Genomic DNA, 16,205 nt, shown 5'->3' on the forward strand with positions numbered 1-16,205 from the left:
TTACCCTTCATTGCCCAGTTACCCTCTGACAGTCCCTGTGCCAAAGACCATGTAAATATCTCACTTAAGCTTTGTGCCGACTCTACACGGCCAAGAAATTTGTTCGAATTAGGGCAGCTACTGTGTGCTAAAGCCACTATTCCTACTCAGACTGTCCGGCTTTAGAGCCCATGCGCTTCTCCCCCCGCTGCACCACCCTGCCCTGTGGGAGCTGCCCAGGCTCTGCCAGCCGCTCACAGGCCAAGTCCAAACCCGTCTGTGACCTGGGCTCCAGCCCCAACTTGGTTTTGCTTCCCGAGCGGTGCAAGACAGACCTCAGGGGCTCTAATGCGGATGGGGACAGGGTAAACATGTTTACGTGGGATGTCCTGTGTGGACTTTACTCTCCAGTTGGACTCAAGGCCGGGGCAGCAGGGAGCCTTCCTGCAGCAGCCGGCCCTTCTCCCAGCGCCCTCGGGCCGTCACGAAGTCATCTGAGAGCAGGCAAGACATCTCACTTCTTTTCCCAATAACTAGCCCTGGCAGAAGGACCGATATGCTTCCTCAGTTCCTGTTGTGGAGACAAAAGCCCTTATAATTAGAGGGATACCCCTCCCAACCCAAAAATGTTTCTGACAATGGGCCCGGAGGCTCTTCAGAAAGTCGAGGGCAACATTCACCTCCCTTCTCCCCCTTTGACTTACACGGCTCCTTTCGGCCTTCTCTTTTGAGAAATCAGCCACCTTCATGACAAAATCACTGTTCAAACCTTCACCCGTGAACCCTGTGGGCAGCCTTTAGATGAGGTCCTCCATGCCTCCCCCTGGTCGTTCTCTGACTCTGCAACTCAGGAAACTTCTCCTGAGCCCTAAATCTGGAGACTCATCCGACAGCCGTACAGTTTGGACCCAGGCTTGCAGTGCTTTTTCTGTCATTCATCCTTGGAATCAACCACCCCTTCTCCACCCAGGATCTCTGCTTTAACTCAGTCCTCAGAATGGAATAGCCTTTTCAGGCCTCTAAACCTGTTCAAAAATGTTTCTTGAGCGTATACTACGTGTTAGAGACAGAATAGCCTTTGTTTCATGAAGTCCTCACAGTTCTTTAAGGTAGGTGCAATTATCCCTACTTTGCAGATGAAGCAACTGAGGTGGAGGGATAGAGTGGTTTGCAGGGGTACGTCTGATTTCACGTAGTCATGGAGCTTGGGGTTGTCAGGGGTGACTTGGGGAAGAAAATGTCCTGTTCTCTCTGGAGGCCCCTGTGACATGCTGAGTCACTTCTTTCTGTTCCACCTGTCCCTGCCAATCTCTGGGAAGGAGAAGTGACACTGGAGAGGCAGAGAGGAGTGACGGCAGAGACAGAGAAGTGGGTGGGCTGGCCCATGGCTGAGGCCTTGCTCCCAGAGCCGAGGGGAGATACCGAAGCCACTCCTTGCCCCAGCGTTGTGGAACTGGAGGAGCTCCTGAGGGAGGGGGAAATTTCTTCTTGCAACCGGGTGGATGAAGTTTGGCCCAACCTTTACATAGGAGATGCGTGAGTGGTAGCTGGCCTAAGGGGTGTGGGAGTGGGAACAAGTAGAGACCGTTCTCGGGTTCTTTACCAGAGATAGGGGTGGGATGGGAACATGGAGAAATAGCTCTGCTCTGAGCATTCTAGGCCAGGGACTTTGTCCAGGACCCCTGTGTGCTGAGGACCATGCAATGACCAGATGCAGCCACCAGGGGAAGGGGACTTTGCCTGCCTGAAAGGGGAGCTCCTGGAAGTTCCAGGAGTCTGCTGGCACGTCCAGGAAAATTGAGGAGTTTGGGAGGCAGAGGCCTGGGGAGTGGTGATTTGGCGTATGAAATGGATTAGACAGAGAGCTTCCCTTCCTGGTCCTAGCCTCTCTCTTCTGGACACAGTGGGCAAGGAAGCCTGACTAAAGGTGAATCAGGAAAGTTGTCACCTCTAAACATTTGCAGAGTAGAAGCAGGTATGAGGTAGTGGCCATGGAAGGCCGGAAGTGTGTGGGAAGGCATAGGGCATGGAGGAAGGGTGGGGCAGCTAGGTTCCAGGGGTGAGGCAATCCCTTCCAGTCCTAGCCCGGGCAGGGGAAGATGACCTCAGGAAGCAAAGAGGGGCTAAAGATAACTTCCTATACCACCAGCTCTCTGACCAGAAAGCTCTGAGTTGTGGATCCCAGCTCTAGCTTGCTGGGTTCCTTCCGACTCCCTTTGGACCCTAATGGCTCCATCCTTCTGAAGTAGAGGGCCTGACAAAGCCTCCTTCCAGGACCCCATGGCTCAGCCAGCATCCAGACCCCTTCCTCCCTTCCCCAGGGCCACAGCAAATAACCGCTTTGAGCTATGGAAGCTGGGCATCACCCACGTGCTGAACGCCGCCCACGGGGGCCTCTACTGTCAGGGCGGCCCTGACTTCTACGGCAGCAGTGTGAGCTATCTGGGAGTGCCAGCCCACGACCTCCCCGATTTTGACATCAGTGCCTACTTCTCCTCTGCAGCTGACTTCATCCACCGTGGCCTCAGCACACCCGGGGGTAGGACAGGGGTCTGATCTCATATCCATCCTGTTCAGTCATGGGGGGATGTCCAGTTTCCCTTCAAACATCAGTGCCCTCCCATCCCTAGTTTTTTGGTGTTTTTTATTTTATTTTATTTTTTTCAGACTGTAAGAGAAGGTTTATCCAGAAAGTCACAGAGGTAGAAGTGAGCCATAGAAGAAATGGGCTCAGGAAACAAGCCACAGAGGCAAAAGAAGGGCCCCCAAACCCAGGAGAAGGAGAGAGTCAAGGAAAGTGCACTTGGGGGGAGGGGGCGGGGAAAGGCACAGTGCGCTCTGTAGCGAGAGCCGCACTGGGTCCTCCCAGAGGTGTCAGGGGAGGATCCCAACCATCCCTAGTTTTTAAAAAGCCATCAGGTTTTTAAAAATCCTCTGCTCAGTGCTTCAACAACTTCTCCAACTACATAGCTTCACATACAGGGAAACTGAGGCCTGGAATACAAGATCATGCCACAAGTTAGGAGCAGCCCTGGGGCTGGAAGCCAGGCCTCCTAAACAGCAAAACAGTTGTTTCTATGCAGCACTCAGCCTTTGGAAATCGACATTTGGTACCTAGATGTCTGATTGGTGCCTCAAAGTACTTTCAAATGGAAAAAACTTCTAACACCCAGGGGACAACAAGGGACCTGGGGGAGGCTGAGCCCTATCATGTGTTTATTCTGGGTGAGAGCTGTGACCCTTGCTACCTGAACCCGGGCAAGCCAGCACCCCTCTCTGGACTTCAGTTTCTCATCTGTGTGATGGGAGAGACAAGACCGCGCCTCATAGCGCTGCTTAATATCCAAAGCACTCTGACATTCATTTTTTCATCCATTCACTCACCAGCTATTTATTATCTTCTCTGTGCCAGGCACTGAGCTAGATGCTGGGAATTCACACTTAGACAAGGCAAGGTGCCTGCCCTTGCAGAACCTGTCATTGTGTTTGGTGGAAAGAGGGTCAAAATGTAAAGTATTATGAGTGCTACTCATATGAGTGGGCAAATGTGAAAAGCTGTGGGAGCACAGGGCAGGGGTGCTGAATTCAGAGGAGGCAGGGTGACTTCCCTCTACAGCAGTATTCACTGGGCCACATACAAAAAGGATGAGCTGCTCTGTGATTCAGGCGATACCATGAGTGGTCAGGAAAGCCTATGCGAAGAAGCTGAAACCTGACAGATGAGTAGTGAATGTTAGTCAGACCAAGAGCAGGGGGAAGGATTTACAAGGCATTGGAATAGCATGTGCTAAGGCTGGAGGCCAGAGACCATGACAGCTTCAGGGAACTGAAAGTTACCCTGTGTTCCTAGAGCTGAAGGTCAGGGTGGGACAGCCTGACATGAGGCTGCAGGATCAGCGGGGGTCTGTTCATGGAGAGTCTTATAAGCCATGCTAAGGACTTGGGACCCCATCACAAGGGTAGGCAAAATAGGTTCTGGTCTACACATTTGACAGATCAAGAAACTGAGGCCCATAGGTGTTGAATGATTTGGCCAGGGTTTGTCACGGAGTCCACCCTAGGCAGAGTAGGGAAAAGAACTTGGGTCCCCACCCCAGCACCTGGGTGGGCCTACCGGTGGGAAAGGATCTTTCACCAGGATGTCTTCCTCAGCCAAGGTCCTGGTGCACTGTGTGGTAGGTGTGAGCCGCTCCGCCACACTGGTCCTGGCCTACCTCATGCTGCACCAGCAGATGTCCCTGCGCCAGGCAGTGATCACCGTGAGGCAGCACCGCTGGGTCTTCCCCAACCGAGGCTTCCTTCACCAGCTCTGCCAGCTGGACCAGAGGCTGCGGGGTGCAGGCCGGAGCTGAGGAGCCAGGTGAGGGCTGGGCAGGGTGAGGGGATGAGGGAGCAAGGCTGGGTGCACTAAGAGGCGAGAGGTCAGGTGAGAGCTGGGCAGGGAGCATGGAGGGGGAGGCCAGTGAGGGCTGGAAGTGAGAGGTCAGGTGAGGGTTCGTAGGGGACATGGGATGGGCCCAGTTCACAGGTCAGTTGTCAGGGCTGTGTCTGGCTGGAACTGAGGGTTGAAGGGCACCTGGCCCACTGTCCAGCCTGCTGGGCTTCCCTCGCTGACCCAAGGTCTTACCAGTCCCAGCCAAGATAAGCCTCCAGTAGGGCCCTCTGTCTCCTGGCCTACCCAGATTCTTCAGACCCCAGAGAGGATGGAAAGCATAAAACGAAAGAGGTGAGGCCTTCCTGCCTGGTCCTGACGCTGCCCTGCCCTGCCTCCTTGCCCGAAAGCCTGTGGTGGGCTCACCTAAACCCCACCAAGGCAGCAGCCCAGCCAGTCCTGGCACCTGTGGGCTGTCGGAACCCTCCCGCACTTCTGCACACCTTCCCTCCAGATCTGGGGAGAAAGTGCGTTAATTCTCACGTCAGCCCTGCCTCACCATTCCCACATGGAAAGGAGACCGGTGTTCCTGCCCCCAGCCATGAGCTCCCCACACAACCTTGCTGATGTAAAGTTCTGTCGTCACACAGTCCATTCTCTGCCTTAGACCCAGCATCCCACTCCCTACCTGCCCCCACCCAATCTGAATTCAGGTCAACAGAAGGACTCTCCCTCACCTCCCTCTCTCTGTGGTCCTGGGGACCCCTTTAGGACATAAAGGTCTCACTGAAGTCTATTCAGACTCCTTCCTGCGTCCATTTACTCCTGCCTTCTTGCTCCCTCCCCAAGCCGCTCCCCTCCTGCTGGAGGCCCCAGTGTCCCCAGCCGCCCAGTGGGAGAAATTGGGCTACTCAGCAACAACACTGCTTCTCAGGCTCTCAGTCCACAAATGGCCACTGAGGGGCCGCTGTAATTTCTTTGGCATCGACCCTGTGTTTTCCTCCAGCTCAGTTGGGAGGAGGCAAGGGTGTCTCTTCCTGGGGTGGTGCCAGGATTATGAGGCAGCTGCAGAGTACCCACTGCCCTTTTCCCACCACACCCAGGCTGGGGCTGTCCCTGGCTGGCTCCAGCAGCCTACCTTCCCCGCATCACACCCCCGCCCTGAGGGCCATCAGCGGGCGGTTAGGCCTCCAGAGCTGATGTCCACTCCCCTGACCAGCCTCCAACTCCTGCTACCCTTACTGCTCCTTTCCTCGGCTCTCCTCAACCTTGACTTTGGCTGTGCCTTGCCTCCCACTGGCTCACAGGGGATGCCAGTGGGGGTGGGTGGCTGGCCTAGGCTCTCCTGGTAGTTGGAAGAGGGACAGCTTTCTCCTCCTGCCAAGAGCATGGCCTGAATCTTCCCCCACCCCCCACCCCCCACCCAGAAGAGCGGTTTTGGTCTCTGAATGCATAGCCAGCCCAACCAAGGGGGAGCATTTTAGCAGTTCGACCCCTTTGCACACACTGTCAGGAGGATGAGCATGTTGGGGATGGGGAGGAGGGCAGCACAGAGGGCTAGGTTTAGAATTTGGGGGGTGAGTGTAATGGAAGGAAATTAGGGTTATAGCTGGAGCTGGGACTAGGCCTGGGCTAAGCTGGGTGGAAGACTGTGTGGAGCTCTGCGGGAGCCAAGAGTAGGACAGGAATGCATGTTCCCACCCTGCCCTCTTTCCTCTAAACCATCTTCAGGAGCCTGGCAGAGAAGCAGACCTCTGATCATGCCCAGTCACCCCAGTTCCTCGGCCTGAGGCTCTAAAATACCCTGACCCCGAACCTCAGCATTTTCCCATCAGGCAGCTGGCTTTGGGGGAGTCATTTGGGCAACCACATTGCACAGTTCCTGGGGGTGCCATCCACCAAATATGCTGTGCAACTGGCGCCCCTGGGAGTTGTGCAGTGTGCAGCCTAGGTATACAGCAGCCCTGGGGACTCTGCAAGATGAGGGGCTCCGAGCCTGGGGCCCCAAACCTACCTCCTCATCTCTCCCAGCACCTGCACCCTCTGGACCTTACCCATAGTGCTCAAAGTAGAAGCAGGTTTAGGTGGCAGCTCCCACCCCTGACTCAGTGATGTGGCCCCAGCCAATCTGGGCCTTGGTTTACATGAAGTAACATGTAACATGAAGCTCATCTCTCCCCCAGAGCTGGTCCTTACTCCCTGCCACAGGGCTCTGCCACTTTGCCACCCTGCTGGCCCTGTTGGTGTTTCTGAAGGCTCTGGCCCAGGTGGACACCGAGAAGATGGAAAGAGCCCAGTGTGGGGTCCGTCCTAGAGCCTGCTACTCCATCCGATTCCTCCGGCTGCCTGCACTCCCTCTCAGCCACTGTCTTCAGTCCCCACAGGTGGGAATGGGCCACCCTCTCAGCCAAGCCCTGAGGCTCCTCGGCCAGGGACCCCAAAGTCCCTTGGAGGGGGTGGGGGAGCATGGGAGGAGAGCCAGAGGTGATTGTAATTGTTCACAGCAGCCCTTGTCCACCGCCGCGTCCACCAGCTCTCCCTAGGGCCCCCAGGGAGCCCCAGCAGGGGCTGAGCCTTACTGCCTGGAGCTCAGCCTTCAGAGACCCATGTAGGTATGGCTGCAGGTACCCATATGTCTGTGCACGTTACCCGGCAGTGAGCGCGAGGAAGAGTGCTGGGTATATGAAGAGGGTCTCTGGAGAGCAGGGAGGGTTCTTAATAGGCCCCAATCCAAGGTCTCAAAGTGATCACAGTTAACCTTAGGAGGGACCTTAAAGACCATCTTACTGGCCTCATGGGATGGTGGCACCTGGGCCAGGAATGCCTTCTGGGGGAAGGAGGAACTTGCCAGAGGACAGAGTGGCTTCTGGACACACGGCTCTGACTGCAGGCCAGGGTTGGTCTGAAGACCTACTCTGAACCCCACTGACGCTTCTGTCTGTCTGTCTCCCTTACTTCCCTGAGCCTGAGTCTTCTAGATCTTAATCCTGGGCCAGTCCTGTAACCCTCAGCCCCCAACTAAAGGCCCTTGGACGTGGGTTCCGATGTTGGCAATGCCACCAGTTGTGTGTGATTCAGGCTGGCTTCTTCCCTGTCCTCCATAGAAGAGCCTTCCAGCATTAATTTTCTGCCCGTGCTCCACACCACCCTTGAAAGCCAAGGGAGCTTTTATTTATTCATTTACTTATTAGTTTTTTGTTTTTAATCCTCACTGAAGGATATTTTTCCATTGATTTTTTTTTTTAGAGAAAGGAGGAAGGGAGGAAAAGAGGAATGGAAGAAAGGAGGGAGGGAGGAAGGGAGGGAGGGAGGGAGGGAGGGAGGGAGGAAGGGAAGGAAGGAATTCGATGTGAGAGAGACACATGGATTGGTTGCTTCCCCTACATGCCCTGACTGGGGCCGGGACTGAACCTGCAACCCAGGTACGTTCCCTTGACCAGGAATTGAACCCAGGACTCTTGGATCCGTGGGCTGATGCTCTAACTACTGAGCCAAACTGGCCAAGGCACCAAAGGAGCTTTTAAAATGGTTTATTCGATCTTCCTTCTCCCTGCCCCACAATCAATATACACATACACGTATGCCTCAGGCATATTCCTGCCGCCTGCCTCTGTTCAAGCAGGGCCAGGTGCCTGTCTGGGTGTGGCACTGATTATGCCATGGGACCAGTGGGTAAGTGGGGAATGGCAGGGGGAGGCCAGAGAGGGGAGCAGCACATCATGCTTTATAATTAAACTCAAATCAAAAATAGAAACAGCATCAAGTGTGCAGAGACAAGTGGCTGGAAGTCAGCAGCACACCGTGCCTGTCAGAGAAGACCACAGCCAGGGCCAGATACCCCCACAGGTGGGTGAGTGGCCCTATTTCGGGGGTGGGGGAGACATAGAGTTTGCTGGGTAATGAGGACCAGGGCACCATTGCCTGTGTGTATTGTGGTGGGGGCAGGGAGGGGATTGGGTTAGACTGGGGGATAGACTGGGTCAGACAAAGCATGGTAGAGTCAGAAAGACCTGAGCTTAAATCCTGGCTCCCACACTTCTTGGCTATGTGACTTTGGGTATATTGCTTAATCTCTCTGAGTCTCAGTTTCCTTACCTGTAAAATGGGGATACTAATATTACCTGCCTCATAAGGGTACGGTGAGGATACAATGAGAAAATATAAAGCCCTTAGCTCTGGCTGGTACATAGTACATCCTTAGTAAGTGGAGACTATAATAATTATCATCACCAGAGAAACAGATATCAGGAAACAGAGATAAAGACCAAGCCTCACGGTCCCATGGGAAAGTTACCTCCTACCCAGGATGGCTGAGGTCTGAATGGGTAACAGTAATAATAATAATAGTGATAACAGTAAGATGCACCATTTATTGGGCATCTACTATGAGGCAGACCCTGTGGGAAGTGCCTTACATTTATTACCTCATAGGGTTCTCACAGCAGCCCCAGTGAGGACACTGGCTCAGAGAAGTTCACAGATACAAGCACCAGACCTAAGAGCTCTGCCCAGGTCTGCCCTCCTCCATGGTCTGCACGCTGGGTGCACAAACCCACTGGCAGCTCACCATTGGCAGCCCACCTGCCCCACTCTCTGAGGCTTCCTTCACCAGACTCCTCAGAGGTCTCCAGCCCCACCTGTCTTGTGGCCACAGTCCCACCTGGTCTGCCTGGTGGGGAGGAAGAGGCAGAGAGAGTGAGCAGCAGGGAAGAGCAGGGGGAATATCTCCTGGAGCTGGAGCTGGAGCTGAGGAGGTGGGTGGCAAACAGCTGCCCCCTGCCCTGAGACGACCTGTGCTTTGGCCTGAGGCCACCAGCATGCAGGGTTGCTGGGAGGCTGTGGAGCAGCATGAGCTCCCATGACAGGACGGGAGACAGAGGCCACTGGGAGAGCAACACAGAGAGGAGGAGAGATACAAAGACAGAAGACAAGTGTCTGAACTTGTCAACAGCAGCAACACAGAGCAGGCAAGCTGCTGCCTACAGAGGCCTCCGTTCGGCTTAGGGGGCGATGCAGGAAGGAGGCCAAATGAGGGTTAGAGGGAATGGGGAGAACAGCCAAACCAACCCAGTCCCTGCTGGAGGCTGGGCCTCGCTTCACCCTCAGATGGCTGAGGAGATGTGGGAGGAAGTGTCAGGCAGGGTCCTTGGCAGTCTGTGGGTGGCAGAAACCAGGGGAGTTGTTGCAGCCACCAACTCCCCTTCCTTGAGTGTCTCTGGGGCTTGAAGGATGAGCCAATGAGCACGGGGCTGGGCCTGACTCAGCCGGCAAAAGTGGGATGGAGTAGACAGGTGAGGGACACATCCATGAGCATCAGGAGGGAGGCCCTAGATGGGACCAGACAAGGAGCCCCCCTTAGTCCAAGGCCTGGGCCTAGGTTCCCTAGGAGGCTGAGGCGGAGGCTGTGGCTTAGGAGCCCCCAATCCTTGATCCTTCTGCTATCTCCCCCTCTGCCCAGGAGCCTCCAGGAGGAACAGTGCCCAGCTGAAGCCTGGCTGTCCTCTCCCAGGCTCAGCTGGGCTGCAAGGCACCCACTGGCCACTGGGGGGCAGCCTTACCCCATGCCAAGCTCAGAGGCCTGCACACCGCCACCAGACTTCCCAAAGCCCCATCTGCCCTGCCTGGGGCTCAAGCTCCAGCCAGGGGCTCCAGACCAGTGTGGCTTCTGGATGACCCTGGGGCTTAGGGGCATACCCCATCCTAACTACACGGCTCTCCACCCTGTAGTTGCTGTACACCCAGCCATTTCTCTCATTCTCAGGTCAGACCCCTAGTGGCTCCTCAGTCAGGCAAGACCAGGATGTTTAACATGAAAAATGTGGCCAAGATTGGGGCAAAGACTTGCCTGAGGCCACAACATAGATCATGGCTAGGCTCTCCCTCCCTCTCTCTAAAGTTCCCTTCCCACCACTTCAGGTAGCAGCCTCCCATCTCCATGTGGAGTTCCAGGCCCAAGAGCTTTTAATCCCAAAGGGATGCCCGGCATAGCAAAGGCCTGGGGTTTGGAAGGACTGTGCTTCCCTCCACAGGGCCTAGGTCTGCTCTGGGGCCCCACCCCCATGGACTCCAAGAGGAGGGCCTGGAATTCTAGCCGCTTCACAGCATTTGTGTTCTGGGCGGAACCTACCCAAGCCCCATTCTGATCAAGTGCTTAGTTCTGTCCCTGCCCCTACTCCCCCACTCCCAGCCCTAGACCATGCCCTAGGTAGGTGGCAGGCCACTCAGCCTGCCCTGAGAGGTCGCTGAGGGGAATGAGGGGGAAATCAGGGTCTTCACTTCCGCCCTGCCCACAGGCTGCCCGCTGGGTGAGCTTGGCCAAGCCAGTGGCCTCCTGGGTGCCTGTTTCTCTCTCTGGTCCTGGCACCAAAGAAAAGATGTTTTTTCCAGTTTGTACCTTCCCTAGTTATTGGTTGAGAGGGCCAGGGACAGTTAGCCAAGATAGGCACCCCTTACCAGCACGGCACCAGACCCACGTACTGGTGCCACTGACAGCCCAGCTCAGCAGGGCCCCAGACCACCTCAACCAGCTGACTCCTGAGACAACCCAGCCCACCTGGGGGAGGTCTGACCTGCAGCGCTGGCCAGAGTTGTTGGGGTAAGGAAGAAGGTCCCAGGACTTGTAGGCACACGTGTAACAGCAATGCCAGGCTCCCCTGTAGAGTTGGATGGGTTAGTGACCACTCTCTGGAGTCCCCAAGGTATTAACTGGAAGACTTGAGGACTGAAGTGCAGGATCACAGACCTGTATTGAAACCACAGCCTTGCTACATATCAGCCATATGGTTTTGGGTGTCACTTAAAAAATTTCTCTCTGAGCTTCATGTAAAATAAGGACCTACCACAAGTGAGGCACCAGGCCCCTAAGAGGGTTCATTCAGTATGGAAATGCTAACAAATGTGGTTCATAGCCCAGGCCCCTCACTCCAGAGATGGACTCTGCTCTCCAAGCACCTGAAAATGGAGGGTGTGGGGGCCTGAGGACCAGCCCTAGAAGTAGCAGAGGAGGGGGCTTGAGACAAACTGCCCAGGTTGTAGGGAGCCACAGCCATCTGAAGTCTCCATCCCTACAAAGTCCCATGTGACCAGCGACTTAAAGGGTTGGGTCTGCACTGACTCATCAACACAAACAGGGAGCCCCAAGGACTCATTGGCCAAAGTTTCTGACCTCAGGGGTTTCTGGAGAGGGCAGGAAAGAGGGTAACAAGGGGTTGATTCCCTTGTTCCTTGGGAAAGGGTCTAGGTCTCAGCCCCAGCCGAGCTGGTTAATAACCTCATGCGAACTAGCTGAGGCCCTTCTCACATCATCCCAGTGCCACCTGGGCTCTGCACCACTCTTGGGCCTCTGGGTCAGCTGGATCCACCTTCAGGGAGCAAGCCTCTAGCCACCGCGGTGTCCACCCTATTCCAGGATGGACTCCTTGCAAAAGCAGGACCTCCGGAGGCCCAAGATCCACGGAACAGTCCCAGTGTCCCCCTACCAGCCACCGACGCTGTCCTCACTACAGCGCTTGCTGTGGGTCCGTCGGGCCCCCATGCTGAGCCACGTCAATGAGGTCTGGCCCAACCTCTTCCTGGGAGACGCGTAAGTAGGACACACGTGGGAGAGTGGGGGAGCGGAAGGGGAGCCTCTCCCAGAGCCCTCTAGGGGCATGGGTGGCACCCTCTTTGCCTCCCATAATCTCTTTCCACATGTTTCTTCCCGTTTATAGAAATTATTCTTTTACTTTGGGAAGCAGAACACTCATGAGGAAAATGCACAGAGCTTTTTTTGAAGTTTCACCACCCAGGCCAAGAAATAGGGCATTACTGATGCCTCTGAAACCTCCTCATTATAACCCTTTCCCTGTAGATAACCACTAAGTGTTGAAATAATTGTTTCCTTGCTTTTCTTTCTACTGTTACCACTCATCTACCTAACCACATAGTTAGTTTTGTCTGTCTTTTAAAGTTAAATGAGTGGAATTATACTGTGTGTGTGTTTTGTGCCTGGCCAGTTAGCTCAAAATTGTAAGATTCACCCATGTTATTATGTGTAGCTGCAGCTCATTCGTTTGTTTTTACTGCTGTAACTATGTGATTGTGTGAATACCCCATAGTTTATGCATTTTATTTGTATACAAACCCTTGAGTTGTTTCAGTTTTTGGCTATTATGAACAGTGATCCTAGGAACATTCTAGTACATGTGTCCTGGTAACACACACACGAGTTTCTCTAGGGTGTATATAGAGAATAGAACTGAGTCATTTTCTCTAAAAATTTTCTTAAAATGTAGAACATATGGGCCAATATATGTGGATTTTAGAAATGTTCCTTAATATTTAGAGAATAGTGATCAGTGTCTTGTTAACAATATGGCAAATATGCTTCCTCCCTACAGATAACAAGTAATAAAGTCCTCGTTGCCTTTTAAAAAATACATACACTCATACATACATAAATGCATTTTCACATTTGTTTTTTACAAAAATGATACCACTTTCTAATCTCATTTTGTAATCTGCTTTATATAGAAAGCTTCTTTAATGGAATCATACTCCATATTTTTAAAACCTTCTTAAACAATGTTCTGTTTTGTATTGTGCATTTTCCACAGGTTCTCAATATCGCATGAACACCTTTCCTTGTTTACCTGTATCTACCAAATTTTAGTGGTTGCATAGTAGTTCGTTTACCTGCGCATACTCAGTCTCCTATTAAAGGATATTTAGTGATTGCCTCCCAGTTTTTCACCATCTTAAAATATCACTAGATCCAATTTACAGATGCCTGTGGGCATAGCTTAGATTCTTTCTTTAATTAAGTCCCTAGAAGGAGACTTGCTGGGCAAAGTACGTGTACATTTTTAAGGCTTTTGATGCATGTGGCCAAAATGCTCTCCAGAAAAGTTGGCCTAAGTGAAAGGGAATCTTTTTTTTTTTTTTAACCCTTACCCAAGGATATTTTTTTCTATTGCTTTTCAGAGAGAGTGGAAGGGGGAGAGAGAGATGGACAGACAGACAGAAACAACGACGTGAGAGAGGCACATTGATTGGTTGCCTCCCACCCATGTGTGTGCCGACCAAGACTGGGGATTGAGGCCTGCAACCGAGATACGTGCCGAGATACATGCCCTTTGGCCAGAATCGAACCTGGGACCCTTCAGTACATGGGCCAGTACTCTAACCACTGAGCCAAAGCAGCTAGGGCAAGGGAGTCTTAAACTCTAACTAGAGGAGCCCTTTCGTCCCCGGCCAGTTCACTGGTTCCAGTCTCTACCCTTGGTGGGGGTGGCAGAGGAGGGAAGGGGACAAGTTCCAGCACAGCCAGAACTGACCAGGGAGATCTACCCCCACCTCCCAATTCCAAGCTCCCCGTGTCCCCCCTCCAGGTACGCAGCCCGGGACAAGAGTAAGCTGACCCAGCTGGGCATCACCCACGTTGTGAATGTTGCCGCAGGCAAGTTTCAAGTGGACACAGGTGCCAAGTTCTACCACGGAATGCCCTTGGAGTACTATGGCATCGAGGCCGATGACAACCCCTTCTTTGACCTCAGTGTCTACTTTCTACCCGTTGCTCGATACATCCGGAGTGCCCTCAGTGTTCCTCAAGGTGAGCTCCTGGGGAAGGGACTGGGGTGGAGATGGAGGTGGGGTTGAGATCTGGGGCTATCCATTTTTCCAGTAGCACTGATAGGTAGTGTCCTGAACCACAAACCTCTCTAACAACCCTCCCACCCCATGGGGTAAATAGCTACTACCACTTAGTGAGCATCCCCTTCAGAGACATCCTGGAAACCAACAATCACAGACATAACTAAGGACCAGTGTGGTCATCAGTATAGCCATATCCCTCAGTAAGAGACCAGGTGCTGGGCATAATGCACAGGACCCAGCAAAGGCTCTTGAGCAGACTCCTCTAAAACAAAGCCTTGGCATAGGACTTGAGGGACAGGGGAGAGGGCAGAACTTGGGGGAGAGACAGGTAGATGCCCCATGTAATCTGCCACAAACCCAGGGGACTCCAGGAGTACTGTCCTCCCCCCACTCCCCAGAGTTGCAAAGGATGCCGGAGGAAGCACCTTGAACCAGGAGAAGGGAATCCCAGCTGCTAACCTTAGCTCTGCCACTAACTTGCTGTGTGACTCTGAGCTAGTTCCTTTCCCTCTCTGGGCCTCATTTGCCCCAGCTGACAGTGAACACAGTGTCAGCATTCCAGGACCCTGCGATGGGTGGGCTGAGGACGGCCAGAAGTATCTCTGATTCCCAAACGGGTGGGTGGTACAAGGGCAGGTAGTTGATGCTAGGTTGGGTCTCCCTGCAGGCCGCGTGCTGGTACACTGCGCCATGGGGGTGAGCCGCTCCGCCACGGTCGTCCTGGCCTTCCTCATGATCTACGAGAACATGACCCTGGTGGAGGCCATCCAGAGGGTGCAGGCCCACCGTGACATCTGCCCCAACTCGGGTTTCCTCCGGCAGCTCCAGGTTCTGGACAACCGACTTGGGCGGGAGACGGGGCGACTCTGACCTGGCGGACAGCCAGGAGCCCTGACTCTCCGGCCAGCGTGGCCCAACTCAGCAGCCTGGCCCTGGGGACAGCAGCCTCTGCTGTTTCCAGTGACCTTGAGATGAACGTTGCAAGTGAGGGCTTAGCTGAGGCAGAGGCAGGGAGAGCTAGGTGGTAACCTTTAGCAGATGGGTATTCCTGACCCAGTCCAGAGATTCTTTTTGCAAAAGAGTTCAGTCTGTCTCTATAATAAAAAGTTCATCATAATAAAGACAGGAGACCTTCTGGTGGTTTGTGGGGTGGTGGCTCACTCCAGGGATGGCCACGGTGTCCAGAAGGTTTTACAGCTCTGGGTCAGTACGACGCTGCCTAGAGGAGGAGTCCGAGTCCCTGGCAAGGCTTCCTGCGCAAGGAGGGCAGGTGAGGGCCATTTAGTGCTACCGAGCTTGGGTGCAAGAGGAAGGAGTGGGGTACGAGTGCTGAGGACTAGCTGACCTTTCTCCACCTTGTCCTCCTCATACCATCAGCCAAGAGCCAGGTTGCCCGAATATAGACCAAAGTTTGCTGCATCACTGTCCCCACTGTGCTGCCCTGGCCCGTGTGGCTCCGTTGGAGCATCATCTTGTGCACCCGAAGGTCACGGGTTCGACCCCCTGTCAGGCACATGTGGAGGGGGCAGCCGATTGATGTCTCTCTCCCTCTCTCTCCCTCTCTATCTCTCTCCCCCCTTCCTTCCTCTCTAAAAATAAATAAAATAAAAAAAAACAAGAATAATTCACTGTGTGCAAATAGCACCTCTTGAATCCCACCGATCTTTTAATTTACACTCTGCTTACAAAATTACAGACACCTAGAAAACATGGGGATTAAACAAGAGGATAGGAGTTGGGGAGGAGATACCCCAGAAATCCTAGGCGAAGGGCAGTTATGTGATGGAGCAAAACATTTAGCTCTGAGTTTCTTTGTACTTGTGGCCTAGTAAAACAATATAAAGCCTGCAGATTCCTCACCTGTAAGTGGTACCAGGTGTCACGAGGATTAAATGGGCAGCCTTCCCCTCTCCCTCTCCGGTTTCCCCTATTTAGCCCCTGCCTCCTCCAACTGACCCAAAAAGGTCAAGGTTTCTCAGGGTTCTGTCCTCCGCTTTTTCTCCCCCTTGGGGTCTTTGCCCTCCTGGGGGATCCTCTTGCTTCCACAGCCTCAGTTCACATCTCTAGGCTGATCACTCCCAGACCCCTATGGCCGGCACAGTCTCCTTCCTGAGCTCAAAGCCTCTGTATCCCACTGGCCACCTCTATTTGAACACAGCCTTTGAACTTCAAACCTACCCTGACTCACTTCTCTTCCTAGCGGGACAGCCATTGCTACCCA

General features: G+C 53.6%; 2 protein-coding genes across 8 annotated transcripts in view; one reads left to right on the forward strand and one right to left on the reverse strand.

The window, feature by feature from the left end:
* Positions 1-16,205, reverse strand: part of ADK (adenosine kinase) — an 888,023-nt gene that overhangs the window by 197,867 nt on the left and 673,951 nt on the right. The gene's annotated exons all lie outside the window — the stretch shown is intronic.
* DUSP13B (dual specificity phosphatase 13B) lies at positions 1,318-15,575 on the forward strand. 7 transcript variants are annotated; one of them, XR_014000263.1, is made up of 8 exons: positions 1,318-1,515; positions 2,301-2,518; positions 4,132-4,339; positions 6,535-6,735; positions 8,103-8,197; positions 11,760-11,933; positions 13,720-13,940; positions 14,652-15,575. XR_014000263.1 is itself a non-coding variant. In XM_081158391.1 (7 exons), the coding sequence occupies exons 1-7, from the start codon at positions 1,364-1,366 to the stop codon at positions 14,852-14,854; spliced, it is 1,254 nt and encodes a 417-aa protein (XP_081014517.1). In that variant the 5' UTR covers positions 1,339-1,363; the 3' UTR covers positions 14,855-15,575. The 7 variants fall into 7 exon arrangements, 5 of the variants coding, with proteins under 5 accessions (XP_081014517.1, XP_081014518.1, XP_081014520.1 ...); XM_081158391.1 differs by lacking the exon at positions 2,301-2,518 and having other exon boundaries at positions 1,339-1,515; XR_014000264.1 differs by lacking the exons at positions 6,535-6,735; positions 8,103-8,197; positions 11,760-11,933; positions 13,720-13,940; positions 14,652-15,575 and adding exons at positions 4,662-4,705; positions 4,866-5,145.

Source organism: Miniopterus schreibersii (genome assembly GCF_964146895.1).
Source record: "Miniopterus schreibersii genome assembly, chromosome: 14".
NCBI lineage: Eukaryota > Metazoa > Chordata > Mammalia > Chiroptera > Miniopteridae > Miniopterus > Miniopterus schreibersii.

Excerpts from the sequence above, each read along its gene's own strand:
- DUSP13B (XM_081158391.1), top strand. The coding sequence starts at position 1,364 with ATGGCTGAGGCCTTGCTCCCAGAGCCGAGGGGAGATACCGAAGCCACT. Across the intron at positions 4,340-6,534 it reads GGCCGGAGCTGAGGAGCCAG|AGCTGGTCCTTACTCCCTGC; the intron begins GTGAGGGCTGGG and ends TCTCTCCCCCAG. Across the intron at positions 13,941-14,651 it reads TGCCCTCAGTGTTCCTCAAG|GCCGCGTGCTGGTACACTGC; the intron begins GTGAGCTCCTGG and ends GTCTCCCTGCAG.